This window comes from Xenopus laevis, chromosome 6S (assembly GCF_017654675.1).
Source record: "Xenopus laevis strain J_2021 chromosome 6S, Xenopus_laevis_v10.1, whole genome shotgun sequence".
Taxonomy (NCBI): Eukaryota; Metazoa; Chordata; class Amphibia; order Anura; family Pipidae; genus Xenopus; species Xenopus laevis.
In genome coordinates this window covers 6,538,439-6,557,578 of record NC_054382.1, presented here as the reverse complement: position 1 = coordinate 6,557,578, position 19,140 = coordinate 6,538,439, and the positions used below count along the sequence as shown (strand labels likewise).

Genomic DNA, 19,140 nt, shown 5'->3' with positions numbered 1-19,140 from the left:
GTAACAAGTCACACCTCCAGAAGATCAATTTTTCATTGAGAAAATGAAGACTTTGGAATTCTGGTATTTTGCAGCAGGAAAGAGTGAGGGGCAGAAGCCAAGAAGTGCCAAAAAGGCCACTGAGTAATGTGTGAGGATGAAGGAGGACAGGTCAGTTGCAGACGTTGTGTCAGGGGTTAACACCAATTAAAAGAGCTGCTATAACCCAATACTGAGCACCAGATCAAGGCTGGCATTAAGCACCGCAGCACCCTCTCCCTTCATGGGGAATACATTCCCAGAATGCTCTGTGTGCCGAGAGTATTGCTGACAGGCGCAGACTAAATAAACAGGATTCCCCAGCAAGTAGAGCATTCTGCCCTGGTGCAAACACATGCCCATGTTAACCCATAACATGCTGGAGAGAAAACACTGGTCTCTCTCTCTCTCTCTCTCTCTCTCTCTCTCTCTCTCTCTCTCTCTCTCTATATAAACTGTAACCAATCTACTTATTATGAACTCACACTTTTATTTATTTATAAATACTATGTTATTCAGAGATTAGATTGTAAGCTTACTGGGGCAGCGGCTGATATATATATATATATATATATATAAAGGAATATGTTGGTGAACTTTAAATAAAGAACACAAATTTTTAAAAATTATAATTGAAATGTATATTTTTTTATATGATTTTGCCAGTGTATAGAGAAGTGCAGACTCATACTGTACATTGTATGGAGTAAATACTGTTAGTAAATAAGTAACTTGGATGCAGGTGGGAGTAGGAAGGAGTAGCTGGCAGCTCAGGATGGCTTACTAACAACAGCATTGATGTAGATGTTCCTTCCTCCCTTTGTGCAACTCCCCTCTCCTCCTACAGACCACCCAAGTCCCTATAAATTGCCCTTCGGCTGCACTCTTCCCCTCAGACCTGAGCCAGGGCTCCACAGGGAAGGAGCTGAGCTGAGACAGAGGCAAGGAGTTGAGCTGAGACAGAGACAAGGAGTTGAGCAGAGACAGAGACAAGGAGTTGAGCAGAGATACAGAGAAGGAGCTGAGTAGAGACAGAGGGAAGGAGAGAGGATGGCCAGTGAACTGAAGAAGAAGGCTTTCTGGCGGGCAGTGATTGCCGAGTTTCTAGCCATGATTCTCTTTGTCTTTATCAGTATTGGTTCTGCCCTGGGGATCCAGTACCCCATACCCTCTGACCCCACCAACGCCACCAACACTGAGAATCGGCCGCAAGACATTGTCAAGGTTTCTCTGGCATTTGGGCTGGCCATTGCTACGTTGGCGCAGAGCGTTGGCCATATCAGCGGAGCCCACCTGAACCCAGCTGTCACCCTGGGCTGCTTGCTCAGCTGTCAGATCAGTATCCTCAAAGCTCTCATGTACATCATTGCCCAGTGCGTGGGAGCTGTCGTGGGCACCGCCATCCTGTCCGGCATCACCAACCAGATCAGTAAGAATTCTCTGGGACTCAACGGTGTAAGTAACTGCTCTCATTGTATTTCATATTTATCTGTATATAAACACTTGCACCTGCAAACTGCCATTACTCACATCATTGCCTCGCTGTCTGACTGTCATCTATCTATCTATCTATCTATCTATCTATCTATCTATCTATCTATCTATCTATCTATCATCTATCTATCTATCTATCTATCTATCCATCTATCTATCTATCTATCTATTATCTATTTATCTATCTATCTATCTATCTATCTATCTATCTATCTATCTATCTATCTATCTATCTATCCATCCATCCATCCATCTATCTATCTATCTATCTATCTATCTATCTATCTATCCATCTATCTATCTATCTATTATCTATCTATCTATCTATCTATCTATCTATCTATCTATCTATCTATCTATCTATCTATCTATCTATCTATCTATCTATCTATCAGTCTATCTTTCCATCTATCTATCTATCTATCTATCTATCTATCTATCTATCTATCTATCTATCTATCTATCTATCTATTTATCCATTGATCTATCTCTACTGTACAGTACAGTGACATTTAGACAACGAGTGACCAATAGCAGCTGGTTTACAGGCCCCTCCCACATACACATATTACCTGTGCGCAGCTACAATCCATCCAGTCCAAGTCTCTTTACAGTCAAAGCTGTTGTTAGGGGGTCACAGTAAGACCCAACCTGGGACCCCTCAGTGCAGTATTTGTAGAAGCGAATAGTCGGGCACAGTAGGGTGAGATGTTACTTTTAATCATTGTTGCCCAACCTGCAGCCCATTAGCACCCAGGAAAGCTGAAGCTCCTACTTTAAATAATTGGACCCCGCAAAGTTCTCCTCCACCTCTCAAGATGCCCCTGCCCTTACTGTAAACTAATTGTTTCATATAATTATTTTTTATCTTATTTATAATTATTATTTATAATTATTTATCTTATTTGTGCCACATGCTGAGCATCCTGTGTTAGCCTTGGGCAAGTTAAGAATAGCTGTGAGTCTGTACAGAGTGTGTGTTGTGCAGTATGGCAGCTGCTCCTTGCACTGATATGAACCTCAAGTTCTCAGGGGAAAAGCCCATGTGTTATTATGCAGTCGGCCAGTGAGAGTCCAATTCACTCCCAATAGCAGTGAGAGCAGCATTGCTTGGGAATTGACTTCTTTATAGGGAGGAAAGCTCCGCTCTAGACATAATATAGGACACAATGAAGCTCCAGCACATCAGGAAGCACTAGGGAAACTCTTATTATATACAGTCTGACCTTAGATCACCCCTCACTCCGACAGTATATTATAGTCAGATATAGAGAGCTGCGCTGCTATTATAGCAATTGTATTAATATTGTATTAATGATGGGGGGTATTTCATTGTTATCTACAGGGTCAACCTGCACTACAGTTGATAGTCTATGCGTTACACAATGGCTGTATATGTACATTAGCATGTGCGTGTGACTTCGCTCATTGAATTCAATTGAACTAAACTCACAGGTTTGATTCAACAGAATCCAGTGACATAAGCCACACCAGTCAGGTGCCATTATACAGAAAAAATAGGCCCAGTTGCCCTGTTGGAAATATACTATAGAGAAATTACTCAGAGAATACTCAGAGAATACCTGCTCATTTCTTATTGGCTGCTGCTCTGCTCAGGAGACAGTAGCTCACCCCTTTGTATAATCCTAAGAACAAACTCTTACATTAAAATCACTACAGTTATTATTATTCCTTCGCTCTCCTAATATTTCTGAACTGCAACTCCCATCATTCTTAGAGGGGTGGGGAGGCTGAAGGGACCCACAATCCCCTCCTGTTCCTTCTCACCTGCACCAGCAGACGGACCTTATGAAATTAAAGGACAGGTGACATTAAAATTACCTTTACTCTCATAAAGATAATTTGAAATTGGGCTTGATTTTTACTGTTTTTTTTTTTAACTGTCACAGACCCAGGCATCAAAAAGCAGGATGAACCTGAAGCTAAATATGTATTGTTAGTACACAAGATAAACTGTCAGTCATGTGATGGGGCAAAACAACAAGGCACTGGCAGTGACAGTTCTAGCATGTGACCCGGGCCCCTGGGACTTTCTTTTCTATGGGCTTTAATAGTAAAAGCTGAATGGGTGCCTCTTTGGTGTATCAATAATTGTAGGTAAAATTATAGGTTTTTTTGATACAGACATATCATTATCTTTGGTATTTCAATAATGAAAATTCCTTAGTATGAATGGAGAGAACGAACCTGAGCGAAAGCCAAGTAATTGTGTCCCAAACTTTATTTCTATTTCTTTAATGTGCCCAAAGAAACTCTTTATCCACACCCCAAATTTAGATCTCATGCACATGAATTTATTCAGTGGCCTCGGGTATAGTAGGGAGAGATGGTGCCTATAGTAACAGTGGATAATAGTCTCTGGGAAGGGAGTGTGACTGTGGGATAGCAGGTATAGTAGGGAGAGATGGTGCCTATAGTAACAGTGGATAATAGTCTCTGGGAAGGGAGTGTGACTGTGGGATAGCAGGTATAGTAGGGAGAGATGGTGCCTATAGTAACAGTGGATAATAGTCTCTGGGAAGGGAGTGTGACTGTGGGATAGCAGGTATAGTAGGGAGAGATGGTGCCTATAGTAACAGTGGGATAATAGTCTCTGGGAAGGGAGTGTGACTGTGGGATAGCAGGTATAGTAGGGAGAGATGGTGCCTATAGTAACAGTGGATAATAGTCTCTGGGAAGGGAGTGTGACTGTGGGATAGCAGGTATAGTAGGGAGAGATGGTGTCTATAGTAACAGTGGATAATAGTCTCTGGGAAGGGAGTGTGACTGTGGGATAGCAGGTATAGTAGGGAGAGATGGTGTCTATAGTAACAGTGGATAATAGTCTCTGGGTAGGGAGTGTGACTGTGGGATAGCAGGTATAGTAGGGAGAGATGGTGCCTATAGTAACAGTGGATAATAGTCTCTGGGAAGGGAGTGTGACTGTGGGATAGCAGGTATAGTAGGGAGAGATGGTGTCTATAGTAACAGTGGGATAATAGTTTCTGGGAAGGGAGTGTGACTGTGGGATAGCAGGTATAGTAGGGAGAGATGGTGTCTATAGTAACAGTGGATAATAGTCTCTGGGAAGGGAGTGTGACTGTGGGATAGCAGGTATAGTAGGGAGAGATGGTGCCTATAGTAACAGTGGGATAATAGTCTCTGGGAAGGGAGTGTGACTGTGGGATAGCAGGTATAGTAGGGAGAGATGGTGCCTATAGTAACAGTGGATAATAGTCTCTGGGAAGGGAGTGTGACTGTGGGATAGCAGGTATAGTAGGGAGAGATGGTGCCTATAGTAACAGTGGATAATAGTCTCTGGGAAGGGAGTGTGACTGTGGGATAGCAGGTATAGTAGGGAGAGATGGTGCCTATAGTAACAGTGGATAATAGTCTCTGGGAAGGGAGTGTGACTGTGGGATAGCAGGTATAGTAGGGAGAGATGGTGCCTATAGTAACAGTGGATAATAGTCTCTGGGAAGGGAGTGTGACTGTGGGATAGCAGGTATAGTAGGGAGAGATGGTGCCTATAGTAACAGTGGATAATAGTCTCTGGGAAGGGAGTGTGACTGTGGGATAGCAGGTATAGTAGGGAGAGATGGTGCCTATAGTAACAGTGGATAATAGTCTCTGGGAAGGGAGTGTGACTGTGGGATAGCAGGTATAGTAGGGAGAGATGGTGCCTATAGTAACAGTGGATAATAGTCTCTGGGAAGGGAGTGTGACTGTGGGATAGCAGGTATAGTAGGGAGAGATGGTGCCTATAGTAACAGTGGATAATAGTCTCTGGGAAGGAAGTGTGAGATAGCCCTGGGCCTGCTTCTGTGTTACTCGCATTCTTGCATTAGAAGCCATAGAACCCAAAACAGGATTCAGTCAAAACACAGAGAAGAAGGAACACAACGTGATGCATTAGCACTGGGCTTGTTGGATACACAACCTTCCCTACTGAAACTTTTTTCTGTAACAGTTTTTTTTGTATAAATCCCCATAATAAATATATAGGGAACGCTAAGGTTATAGTCGGCCGGGGGAAGAAATATGTGGCATATGACTGCTGGCAAATAAATCTCCTGATCTGCCTCACATCAAGTCTATTGCACTTCTGGATGAGCAGGAGTCTCCTGTTATTCCCCACTGTTGCTACTGTTGCTACTGTTGCAGGTTTCTAAATGTTTCGGGAGCTTGGGTTACGACTCTGAGTGCCTGCTACTTTGTTCCTCTAAATATTTTTGGAACATACTGGGGGGCGACTGTAATTCCAGTATGAAATGTATGTCTAACCTGCTTATGGGCAAATAGAATAAAGTTGGACTTGGTGGACTTGGACCACATTGTCTCCCCACATTACTCACTGCACTCATGGCCGTCTTCTTTCCTTGCTTTGTTCATCTTGGCTGAATGCAGATATGTTGGTGTGGGGGGCCAATAGTATTTATATAAATACTACTTTAAGTGTTATGATCTATGAGGAAGAGACCATTGAGCAGTAGAATATTTGGAAGAGAAAATATTGGGCATGGGTTTAGCATTTGGTGGTGTAGTTGACAGACAGTGAATCAGTTGATGCTATAGCAGAATTCTGCAATGAAATCCATTTTTCTAAATCTATTTTCTATTTAATTAATACAATTTGATATGGGGCTAGACATGTTGTCAGTTTCCCAGGTGCCCCCAGTCATGTGACTTGTGCTCTGATAAACGTCAGTCACTCTTTACTGCTATACTGCAAGTTGGAGTGATATCACAACCCCTCCCTTTCCCCCCAGCAGCCTAACAACAGAACAATGGGAAGGTAACCAGATAACAGCTCCCTAACACAAGATAACAGCTGCCTGGTAGATCTAAGAACAACACTCAATAGTAAAATCCAGGTCCCACCGAGACACATTCAGTTACATTGAGTAGGAGAAACAACAGTCTGCAAAAAGCAGTTCTATCCTAAAGTGCTGGCTCTTTCTGAAAGCACATGACCAGGCAAAATGACCTGAGATGACCTACACACCAATATTACAACTAAATACACTTGTTGGGTTAGGAATGAAATTTTACATGGTAGAGAATTATTAGCAGTGTAAACAGTGTAATTTAGTAGTAAAAACTACACTATAAAAATCATGACAGAATCCCTTTAATAGCAGGAGTAGAGGAAAAGGTCCCAAGGGAAATGGATTTATAGAGAAATATTGTATTTTGGAGGAATAGTAGAGCATACCCTATGGGTGTAGAAATGGTATGATCCACCTATGTGCCAATCTACACATCAACATTTTACATTTATACTTGGCCCATTTATCTTGTATAAAGGAGCAGACCCAACTGAATCATTTGACACTTATAGAAAAGGGGGGGACCCCTACATCAGCCAATGGGTAGGCAGAGGCGGTGTTTTGCCCCCCCCCCACCTTGCCCCCCACTGTTACTCTTGGAATTAAGTCCTGATTGTGTTTTCTTTTCATTCCTCCGCTCAGAAAGCCCAACACAAGTTGATTGCAAGTGAAGGATGCAACATGTCCCGGTGCCAAAAAGTCATCTTTTTTATTTTTATCTTTTTTTTTTATTTTTTGTTATTTTCAGAAACCTGTTGACCCAGCGTCACACCCGTAATGTGCTTATAATGAGCTTTTTTTTCCCTTTAAGGATAAATGGTGAAATACTGTACCTATCATATCAACTAACATTTAAAGGTTATTTTAGGGGAAAAAAGGAAAAAGCAGCCTTTGCTGTAGCCTTTGTAGCCATGAATGGGGGCTCAGCGCATGGATTTAGCTGCCGAGGCATTTCATTCAGACGCCGCCCCTTCCTTGAGGAAGAAAGCGAAGCTTATCCTAATTCTGGCCTCGTGCGTGTGATAAACACAACAGCCCTAACACTTTCTCTAGAAACCTCAACAGATTCTTCCCCTTGAGAATAAAAGTCATTTTGTGCACAGATCTGCTTAAAGGGATTCTGTCATGATTTTAATGATGTTTTTATTTCTAAATGACACTGTTTACACTGCAAATAATTCGCTCTACAATATAAAATTTAATTCCTGAACAGCAAGTTTACATGCTTAAAGGGGATGTAAAGACAAAAAAAAATAAAATCCCATTTTTACTTTCTTTAATGAAAAATAAACTTATCTCCAATATACTTTAATTTAAAAATGTGTACCGTTTTTATAAGAAACCTGACTGTATGCAGTGAAATTCTCCCTTTGTTTCACGTTCTCTGACTGCTGCAGATAGGAAACTTCAGATGGTCGCTAACTACTCTGCAGGGAAACGATCATACTTTCAAATGGATGCAAAAAGCCCCGCCACCTTATTTCCCAGAACTCAAGCAGCTTTGTTTGTTTCCCTGTAGAGCAGCCAGCGACTGTGTAGAGATTTGTATCTGCAGACCCAGTGTAGTCTATATATTCTGATTATTAATCCGTCTTGCTGTATCGGCTTCTGGCAGATATTATTTGACTTGTGCTGTTTTGATCATTTATGACGCTCCCTAAACAGCCCAGACCACACTGAGCATGTGCACAGTCTTGGTCTTGCAAAGATGTATAACAAAGTTACAAGATGGTGACCCCCTGTGGCCAACTTTGAAAGCATAAATCATTTGTTTAATTAGGCTTGTGGTGCAGTAAGTTCATGTTTATATTTAGTATACAAAATACAGCCTTTCTAGCATTATTCTGTTTTAGACTTTACTTCCCCTTTAATCACTGGGACAAGCCGCACTTGTGCCGTTACTGACTGTTCTTTACTTTCCAGCTCAGCGAAGGAATTTCTCAGGGACAAGGCCTGGGGGTGGAAATCATGGTGACGTTCCAGCTGGTTCTCTGCGTCGTGTCTATCACAGACAGAAGGAGGAATGATGTCTCTGGATCGGCACCTCTTGCCATCGGACTCTCGGTGGCGCTGGGTCATCTCATTGCGGTAGGTTTATTTGGGATTGTGTGGGGTATAACTTGTGCATCATTTCTTCCAGCCACAAGCAGAACCTTGTACTTACCTGCAATTAAAGGAGTGCTTCACCTTTAAATTAACTTATAGTTAGTGATGGGTGAATTTGCGAATTTCCCACGAAATTCACGAAACGGCAAAGAATTAGTGAAACGCATTTGTGTCAATGGGCGTCAAAATTATTTTTCCACGGGTCAATTTCGACGCACCAATTGTTATACCGGCCTGATTTTTTGCCATCGAATTTTTGCCAAAGTTTCGCGAATGTGTTTCGGCGAAACGCATTCATTCACCTCAAATTCTCACCTGCCAAATGTATTGGCCCATCACTACTTATAGAATGTTATAGAATAGTTAATTCTAAGCAACAATAAAGCTACTGAGATATTCCTAAGCTACAATAGGCCTTTATTTTTTCTTTAATATCGTTTTTGAATTATTTGCCTTCCTCTATTGACTCTTTCCAGATTTTAAATGGGGGTCACTGACCCCTTCTATAAACAATTGCTCTGTAAGGCTACACATTGCAAATTGTCTCACAATATACCTCTCTATATCATTCTAAAATTTAACTCAAAGGTTAACAAACCCTTTAAAAGGGTTTTCCACCTTTGCCTTAACTTTTATCATGATGTAGAGATTGCAGTTGATTCTAATTTTTTTTTATTTATGTTTTTTGAGTTATTTATCTTATTATTCAGCAGCTCTCCAGTTTGCGATTTCAGCAATCTAGTTGCTATGGCCCAAATGACCCTAGCAACCATGCCATGATTTGAATAAGAGACTGGAATATGAATAGGAGAGGCCTGAATAGAAAGATGAGCAATAAAATAAATAATAAATTGGCAGCTTTACAGAACGTTTATATTTTAGATGGGGTCAGTGACCCCCATATGAAAGGTGGAAAGAGTCCAAAGAAGGCAAATCATTTAAAAAAAAACTAAAAAAAAAATGAATAAGGAAGACCAATTGAAAAGTTTCTTCGAATTGGTCATTCTAGGACATAGTAAAAGTTTTAAAGGTCAACCATCCCTTTTTAAGGCTGTGAGATGCACCATTACCAGGGTAATTGACCAGAGCTCCACAGCTTCTGGCAGGTGTATTGCCAACCAATGGGCACGGCTTTCTAAACGGTCTATCAACTACTTTGTAGCAGAAGAACATCAGAGCAGCCTCTTTCTTTCTCCTGACAACTTCTTCCTTGACTACTTGGTGGTCAGATTGGTGGGAAAATGACCAGCAGGTGGCGCTGTTGTAACAAAATTCATTCATATTAACAGTACATGTATCCTTTAATATCTTGGAATTAAAAATAAATAATGAATGTACATTGCAATAGTGCACTCATCAATTTTACATTCACTTATTTTAAAGGTTTACTTATTCTTTAAGCACTTAAAGTGACCTTTATTAAGACCACAGTAGATTGCACCCCAGGTACCAATCATTGGACAGGACTTCCCTAGTTCCAAAACAAGTGCAAATCGACAGAAAATTTCAATGGAGCAGGCACTTAGAATAAAGGTAATCTTCCACCAGGTTGTTCAAAAGAGTAGAAAAAGTTTATTGTGTCCTCAGCCTTACGCGTTTCGTGTTTACAAACACTTAGTCGACAGAAAGCTTGAAAAGACAAACCTATTTTGAAACATTCTGTGTTTTTTCTCTCTCGAAGATCGATTACACTGGGTGCGGAATGAACCCAGCGAGGTCTTTTGGTTCAGCTGTGGTCGCCAACCAGTTTACCAACCACTGGGTAAGTGCCATGAACCTAAGCCTCCTGTATGTTGTGCAATATAGAGATCAGAGTCAGGTAGGGTTTCCTACAATTCAGATGAGTCTGGATATCCCTGTAGCCAAACACCCAGAACTCACTGTTTTAGTAGCCCATTCTTGTGGGGATGGAGCCTGTGGGAAAATCTTTGAAACCCCATTGGCCTGCTGAGTGCTTCTTACCCCCCATCTTCTCTCTCCAAGCCATGCCTCATTGCATTGCCCATTCTACTGCTCCATATCCATTTCTTGTGCCCTCTCAATATCACGCCTCACTGCATGGCCCATTCTATGGCTCCATCTCCATTTCTTCTCCTAGGGTTATCTAGTAAGGGGTCCTGTTGTCCATTAAGCTTAATCTTCTGACCTTCATCTCTGACAATACATCTGATATATTACGAGCCAATAAGAAGGAAACTAAGCTTGACCAATATCAACAGAAACTAAGGCCACTATGTCCTGGACCCAAGTGCTTGTTGAATGAACACTAAGGGAATTAATTTTGCACCTTTAAGTGTTCTTGCACTATAATTAATGACCAGTAAAAGTGAAATCAGTGGTGTAACAATATGGGAAGCAGAACATATAAGAAGACAGGAAGCCTTGGTGGTGGAATTGGTTTTCCTCTCTTCAGCAGTATGACTGACTCCTCTGCTCCATGTTCCTATCAATCCTACATCCCTGTTCCCAGTATCTCCTCACCCCCACATAGACCTGCCACCATGCCTGGACAGACCCACCCATAAAGAAAACTGATTATGATATTTGTTATGGTATCTATCATTGGCTACTCACTTTAGCCATGTGTACCTTCTAATGCTTTGATTGACTGCAGGATTGTTCTGGCCTTGCCTACTCAAAACTGAGGGCCCAGATACTGCAATTCCAATAGTTGTTAAACATTAAATAATCAAGTGCTTTGTTCCTCTTCTTCCCTTCAGATCTTCTGGGTTGGACCCATGATCGGGGGCGCTGCCGCCGCTATTATTTATGACTTCATCTTGTCACCCCGGGTCAGTGACTTCACAGACCGCATCAAAGTATGGACCAACGGCCAAGTGCAGGAGTATGAACTAGATGACGACCACGCAAGGGTGGAAATGAAGCCAAAATAAATTATGAAATACTCGGGGAGGAAATAATGAACACAGAGGAAAAAGATAAGAGAGTATCCGTTTTATGGACTTTTTTTGTAAAAAGAAAAAACAAACAAGAAAATCCTATATGCGTTTTTACTGCAGTTTTCTTTACCTCTACAACTTACTGTAGTTCAAAGAGTGTGTCTACAGTGACTTGCCACGCCCACTTTTTCCCCTGTACTCAATATGGCCGCCGTCCAATTTTACTGAAAATAGAGAGATTTTATTATTAAAACCATAAATATGAATAAAGTTTATGACAAAGGGCTTTCTTTTAATGTATATCATCAAGAGCAGCACATGTCCTCTCAGGCTTTAGTTCCCCTTCGACCTGTACGTTGCCAGATAGGAATACTGACGGTGAAGCATCTGGCACACATGAATAGTGTGTAACAGATGCAGCAAGTCACCACAGAAAATGAATCTGTATTACTCCAGTAGGAGTTGGATGAAAGCCTCCTTCAGTACTAATTATAGTTACAGTTGGACTAGACTTAAGTGAAGCATCTGGGGCAGCCGCTGATTCAGGCTAACTTGAAGCATCTGGCATATACAGAATAGAGGGCAGGGAATGTGGGTTACACAGAGCTATATGACTGACAGCCAGTAATGGCTATTGTCTCTGGGCATTCTATTTAATCAACGTTCGTTATGGTGTAATTTTTCTTCTTCTGAGGGAATAGATGTAGTGCTTGCTTGGGCTTCATTTACTTAAATTAGCAACAGAAGCAATTAGCAAAAAAATAGCAATATTTGTCCCAAATTTCTCCAGCTGAAACTGACTTATCAATTGGTTATCAATTCTACTGGCCCATCTACATTTCTTCTTCTCTTTCCAAGCCATGCCTCATAGCATGGCCCATTCTGTTGCTCCATCTCATTTTCTTCTTCTCTCTCCATGTCACACCTTATTGCATGACCCATTCTATTGCTCCATCTCCATTTCTTTTTCTCTCAACAAGCCCTGCCTCATTGCATGGCCCATTCTGTTGCTCCATCTCTATTTCTTCTTCTATCTCCAAGCCATGCCTCATTGCATTGCCCATTCTACTGCTCCATCTCCCTTTCTTGTGCCCTCTCCATGTCACGCCTCACTGCATGGCCCATTCTATGGCTCCATCTCCATTTCTTCTCCTCTCTCCATGTCACGTCTCAATGCATGGCCCTTTCTATTGCTTCATCTTTATTTCTTCTTCTCTCTCCATGTCACGCCTCACTGCATGGCCATTCTATGGCTCCATCTCCATTTCTTCTCCTCTCTCCATGCCACGTCTCAATGCATGGCCCATTCTATTGCTCCATCTTTATTTCTTCTTCTCTCTCCATGTCACGCCTCAATGCATGTCCCATTCTATTGCTCCATCTCTATTTCTTCTTCTCTCTCCAAGCCATGCCTCATTGCATGGCCCATTCTATTGCTCCATCTTCATCTCCTCTCTCCATGCTACTCCTCATAGCATGGCCCATTCTTTTGCCCCATATCTGATTTCCCTTCATTTTCTTCTTCTTTTGACACATCATTCAAAATATATGCCAGTACCTAATGGTAAAAAGACTGACTATATTATACTCATAATTAACATTTAACATAAAGCCCCCCCCCATTTTGGTATCTCTAACACAGTTTAACCAGCATATTGTATTCCTTTATGTGTAGATTATTGCTACCAATATCTGGTATTATCAAGTACAAGGACATTGTAAATACCCCCATGTGTTTTGAATAAAAGGAATGCCAGTAAAACATTGTGGGCTTGTTCTTTCTCCTTTTCTTTCGCTAGATGTGGTTATTTTGTTGCACGTCCCAGGATAGGAACAGAAAGACACGCACGGGCTGATAAAGCAAAACAGGGATCCATTATATGCGGCCAATTCCTGCTTTGTGTCAGAACATCGGACCCTGAGAGATCAGTAGCCTTGTGTGACATTCACAGATCCAACTGTCCTTCAGATGTAACTGCACCCAAGTTACTCCTATGTGCTGCCATACAGACATACTTCCCAGAGATTATTATCCACTGTTACTATAGACACCATCTCTCCCTACTATACCTGCTATCCCACAGTCACACTCCCTTCCCAGAGACTATTATCCACTGTTACTATAGACACCATCTCTCCCTACTATACCTGCTATCCCACAGTCACACTCCCTTCCCAGAGACTATTATCCACTGTTACTATAGACACCATCTCTCCCTACTATACCTGCTATCCCACAGTCACACTCCCTTTCCAGAGACTATTATTCCCCCAGATGTTGGGTGCAGGTGTATTTTGCAGTGGAACAGGGTGTACAGGCTTTGTACTCTGATAACAAGGTTGGTTACTTGGCTGAAAGGGAGGTGGGGAGGTTTAGTATCAAACATGACTCAGGGTGTAAACTTCAACTTTTTGGTTTTCAATTTTTTTTTTCCACTGTAATTATGATGACTTAGGGCAAGAAGGCAAATTTACACAACTTTATCCATTTACATGTTCAGTTTTATTACTGTTAATTAATTAAATTCTGTTAATTTGCTCATATTCTGTACAGAGAGATTCCATAAAACTATGGCAGCATAGGTATTCCCCTGTACTAAGCACAATTCAGCAGGAACAGCCCCTAAGTTTGCTCATAGTCTGTACAGAGAGATTCCATAAAACTATGGCAGCATAGGTATTCCCTGTACTAAGCACAATTCAGCAGGAACAGCCCCTAAGTTTGCTCATAGTCTGTACAGAGAGATCCCATAAAACTATGGCAGTATAGGTATAGTTGTTCATAATTATGATCCCCTGCTGTATGGAAAGTCATCTCTAGGGGGCAATAGATCACAAATAGAAATAGGATGTATTTGTGTGAGGCTGAGCAGTTGCAATTATTTATTAATTAGGTTTAGCGTCTATTATCTAGAACGCCCTGAAATATGGGAATCACCTTTCCTATTGTACATCATATGTGACTGATTTCTGTTTTCTCTGTAATAGAGATAGAAACCCACATCATTATCGTTTCTTTTCGTTGTTTGGATGTTTTCTATTAGCTTTAAGGTAGAGTTCTCCATATTATGGCAAGATCAGGAAAATCCAAGGTTCCAGGCATTCTGGATAATAGATATCACATGTTAAACAATGTACAAGCTTTGTAATTTGCAATATATATATATATATATATATATATATATATATATATATTAAAGGATACATGTACTGTTAATATGAATGAATTTGGTTACAACAGCGCCACCTGCTGGTCATTTTCCCACCAGTCTGACCACCAAGTAGTCAAGGAAGAAGTTGTCAGGGGAAAGAAAGAGGCTGATCTGATGTTCTTCTGCTTAGGAAAGATTTGAGAAACGTTTCTTTTTTTTTCCTAAGCAGAAGAACATCCTTATCCTTTAAAATGTCAAAGTCTTTATTTAAAAATAACTTACAGAATCCATCGTGCGGGGCTCAATTTCTCCTCCCTGGCTATCTCCTCTAAGGAAGGCAGGGAGGAGAAATCGAGTGTTGCACGTTCGATCACACGATCACCTTTTCTGAAGAGGAGCGCAAACCGAGATTCGGTAAGTTATTTCTAAATGAAGAAAAAAAAAATTGATGTTACTGATCCTTTAAGCCCAATACTTTAATTACAGGTATGAGATCTATTATACAGAAATCAGTTATCCAGAAAGCTCTGAAATACAGCAATGCTAATAAAAAAAACATTATTATTTTTGATTGTTTTTCTTTTTTTTGTATCTGTAATAATAACAAAATGAACTGCACCTGATAACAACTAAGCCATGTTGGGGTGAGTATCTTAGTATTTAAATGTTTTTCATGTATCGGCCAGATTATTTTTCGGGTTTCACAAGGCTGAAAACCGAACAGAAAGCTCAGACCCGAACAGGCCTTACAAAAACCGAACTGTTCTGGTCAAAACCGAATAGGTGGCAACCCTAGATCAAGTCCAACTTCAACACTTCCCCATTGTCTAGGGCCACCAATCCCTATTTCTGTAGGGAAATGAGAGCAGAACAGGCCTAAATATTGGCTAGCTATCTGTTCTCTGTATATTATATAATCTGGACAAATAAATGACCCCAGCAAGAAGCATCACTTATTTCCCATGTCCTTGGATTCCCTTTAAATGAAGTATCCTACTAAGAGAAGACCTTTAGACCTTACAAGCAAAGGGGAAGTCCAATCATCCTGAATAGTTTCCTCTGCAGTAATTTAGTGTCACAAGTTTCCATAGAATGATTGTCACATTGAGGCAGATGCTGGTGCCAGAGTCAGGTCGCTGTTTGCTCTGTGAATCACACCCTATAATTTCAACTTTATGAGGTTTCAGAGGAGTTTCCTCCTTCCAAATTAAGATCCAAAAGACAATTTTGAGCCATAAGAAGTGGGAGTAGTGTCAGTTTTGCCTCTGTGACATAAATCTGCTGTGTCCCCCTCCGTCCCTTGAGTCTAATGGATTTGGATACAGCCCAGCCCTGTATGACTTCAGTCTCCAGCCCTACTCGGCAGAACATTCATTTAATTGCAGCTATAGGAGACGGACTTGGGTATCGGGCTCAGACAACTAAAGTGCACTAAGTAATAACAGATTCTAAGGGTGAGTCAGAATTCCTGCAGGAAAGGGATGTTCTCCATAGAGATCAAGTCTAGGAAAAGTCAAGTCAGCAGCATGGCTTCTATTTACATTTCTATGATATGGGGATCCTGAAAAACAGACATAGCAAGTCCTTATTTCAGTGCTGGTGAGCACACTACCTGCCAAATACTCCTGCACAGCTCTACAGGCTGCTTATCACATATATATATATATATATATATATATATATATATATATATATATATATATATATACAGTTCAAAAGTACTTTCTCTGTTGTTCGTTTGTGGGTCTTTGGTCAAATAATTGTGTATTTTGCTTCAAGATGGACCAGCACACCAAAGTGTTATATCACCAAATTTTATTGAGCCTAGGGTCGGACTGGGTGGCCCAGGGCCAACCGGGACCGCTGTCCAGGGCCCCCCTCCGGACCCCCTGGCCTCCATACTTGACACATGCACACAAGAAGGCGCACATGCGCGCACGGAGTCGCATGACGCGCATGTGCGCACACAGCCGCACAGCACTGCGCAGCTTTGCAAATTTTTTTTAAGGCCCAGGAGATCCAGAGAGGGGGTCTGGCTCGGCAGGGGCCCATGACGGCTGGGTCCCACCGGGTTTTTTGCCGGTATTCCGCCAGGCCAGTCCGACCAGAGATGTAACTAGAGGGGGGTGGGCCCTGTCGCGGGACGTGCAGCCGGGCCCCGCCCCCTCCGTACGTCTGGAAACGCCCGCATTTCCCTTAGAAGAGAGTGACTTGTGAGCTGCTGGGAGGGCCCCGAGGTGGTGCGGACCCTGGTCCAATCGCACCCCCTGCTCCCCCGGTAGTTCCGCCACTGAGTCCAACCCTGATTGAGCCATCACTTGTGCATCCAACGTTTCGGCCCTCATTGGGGCCTTTATCAAGGATAAAGTGCTAGTGATAAAATAACAAATTATATACCCCAACTGATGTCATTACCATAACTGTTATACAATTGGTGCAAATTTCTCAGTTGCTTATGTGGAAATGCTTTGACAATCCCACCACTAGGTGTCATCATAATACCTGAAAAAGTCCGTGCAAATAAAAGTCCAAAAGAAATACAACAATTGCTTACTTAGTTTCCAGAACAGGCAGATACATAATAACATCATATATATATAGATATATAAAATATATTAGAAGTAACCTTGAAGTTCCATGACCCGTATAAAAGCACTCAGACTTCGGCCTCGTAGTTTTATATGGTCATGAACCTCCTTAGTGACTTATAATATCTTTATATTTTACAACAGGGCGTACTGTATTCACTATATTATATAAACTCACAACATCAAAGTCATAATAATTCAGTGCCGTCTGGTATCAAGCCAGAGAGAAGTAGAATAGAAAGGCAAACAGAAAAAAAGACCAACTGCAAAATGTCTTAGACTGCTAATTTTGATATCAAACTAAACGTTGAATCGAATGTTTACTTCCCCTTTAAAGCAAAGAACAATTTATATTACTAAATGCAGGCAAGATGATACACAAAAAGAAATTGCCAGAGCTTGGTCTAAACCACAATCTGGAGTTGACAGCTACAATGATAAAAAGGCAATATTTGTACACAAAAAGAAGAAAGATTGCTAGCTCATGGTTTGTCTTTAAAAATAATTATTACAAAAACGAAGGTGTAAGTGCCACACATTGACCAAAATATGTAAGCTCACGTGCTACATGAAGGCCCTCGTTGTAGGTGAGTCCTACACTACTATCCATTAGTATTATAAGTATGTTGTGCATAAGCAGAGAGTTTTTTAGCCCCTGCCCAATTACAAACACCTGAATAGATTTCCCTGTTTTAAAGGCTAAATGGCAACTATGGGCAATATTTGGCTACAATTTGTACAAAAAACTGTGTGTCAGACACAAGATGATCCTCAGGACATTTTCGTGAGAATACTGCCCTCCTGTGGTCTCTTATGTTTTTGCAACTAGCTGCATTTTTAGAAGTCACTTTTTTCTCAAGTTATATATTATCATTATTAATTACCTGTGCTGCTGTTTCTGGTCACTGAACAAATTGCCAACAACTTTTCAATAAGGGTCTGAAAAACTCAACTTTTCTGCTAAAAAGTTCATTTTGATGATATATGCCATGTTCTTTCAGTACCAAGTACTAGAGATGTCGCGAACTGTTCGCCGGCGAACTTGTTCGCGCGAACATCGGGTGTTCGCGCTCGCCGGAAGTTCGCGAACGTCGCGCGACGTTCGCCATTTTGGGTTCGCCATTGTTGGCGCTTTTTTTTGCCCTCTCACCCCAGACCAGCAGGTACATGGCAGCCAATCAGGAAGCTCTCCCCTGGACCACTCCCCTTCCCTATAAAAACCGAAGCCCTGCAGCGTTTTTTCACTCTGCCTGTGTGTGCTGAAGAGATAGTGTAGGGAGAGAGCTGCTGCCTGTTAGTGATTTCAGGGACAGTTGAAAGTTTGCTGGCTAGTAATCGTTTTGATACTGCTCTGTTATTGGAGGGACAGAAGTCTGCAGGGGTTTGAGGGACATTTTAGCTTAGGTAGCTTTGCTGGCTAGTAATCTACCTTCTACTGCAGTGCTCTGTATGTAGCTGCAGTGGGCAGCTGTCCTGCTTCTGATCTCATCTGCTGACTGCTGCAATAACAGTAGTCCTTGTAAGGACTGCTTTTATTTATTTTTTTGTTGTTTTACTACTACTACTACTACTACTATAAGAGCCCAGTGCTATTAGTCTAGCAGTGTTGGGGAGTGGGACTGGTGTGCTAATCTGCTGCTCCTAGTAGTTCAGCAGCACCAACTTTAATTTTTTTTTTTAATATTCATTTTTTTTTATTTTACTTTTTTTATTTTACTACCGCTGTAGTAGTGTATAAGTTGACCTTTTAGGCATTATTTGCCCTGTAGGCATTATTTGCACACTGTTTTCTTCAACCCGCCATCTAGCTGTGTGACCTTGTTCACATTCTGTCTAAATATCCATAATATTACCGTCTCCAGAAAAAACACCGGAGTGACTTTTTTCAAGCAGCCATAATATATTTTACGTAATCCGTATCCACCGCTGTAGTAGTGTATACGTTGACCTTGTAGGCATTATTTGCACACTGTTTTCTTCAACCCGCCATCTAGCTGTGTGACCTTGTTCACATTCTGTCTAAATATCCATAATATTACCGTCTCCAGAAAAA

At 41.4% G+C, this 19,140-nt stretch overlaps 1 protein-coding gene across 1 annotated transcript; it reads left to right on the top strand.

Moving 5' to 3' along the window:
• The first annotated feature begins 935 nt into the window (after nt 1-935).
• On the top strand, nt 936-11,632 carry aqp1.S (aquaporin 1 (Colton blood group) S homeolog). The gene is given in 4 exon segments (NM_001094741.1): nt 936-1,473; nt 8,265-8,429; nt 10,129-10,209; nt 11,168-11,632. Coding segments are annotated over 4 exon segments (825 nt in total). The 5' UTR covers nt 936-1,068; the 3' UTR covers nt 11,342-11,632.
• The last annotated feature ends 7,508 nt before the right edge of the window (nt 11,633-19,140 follow it).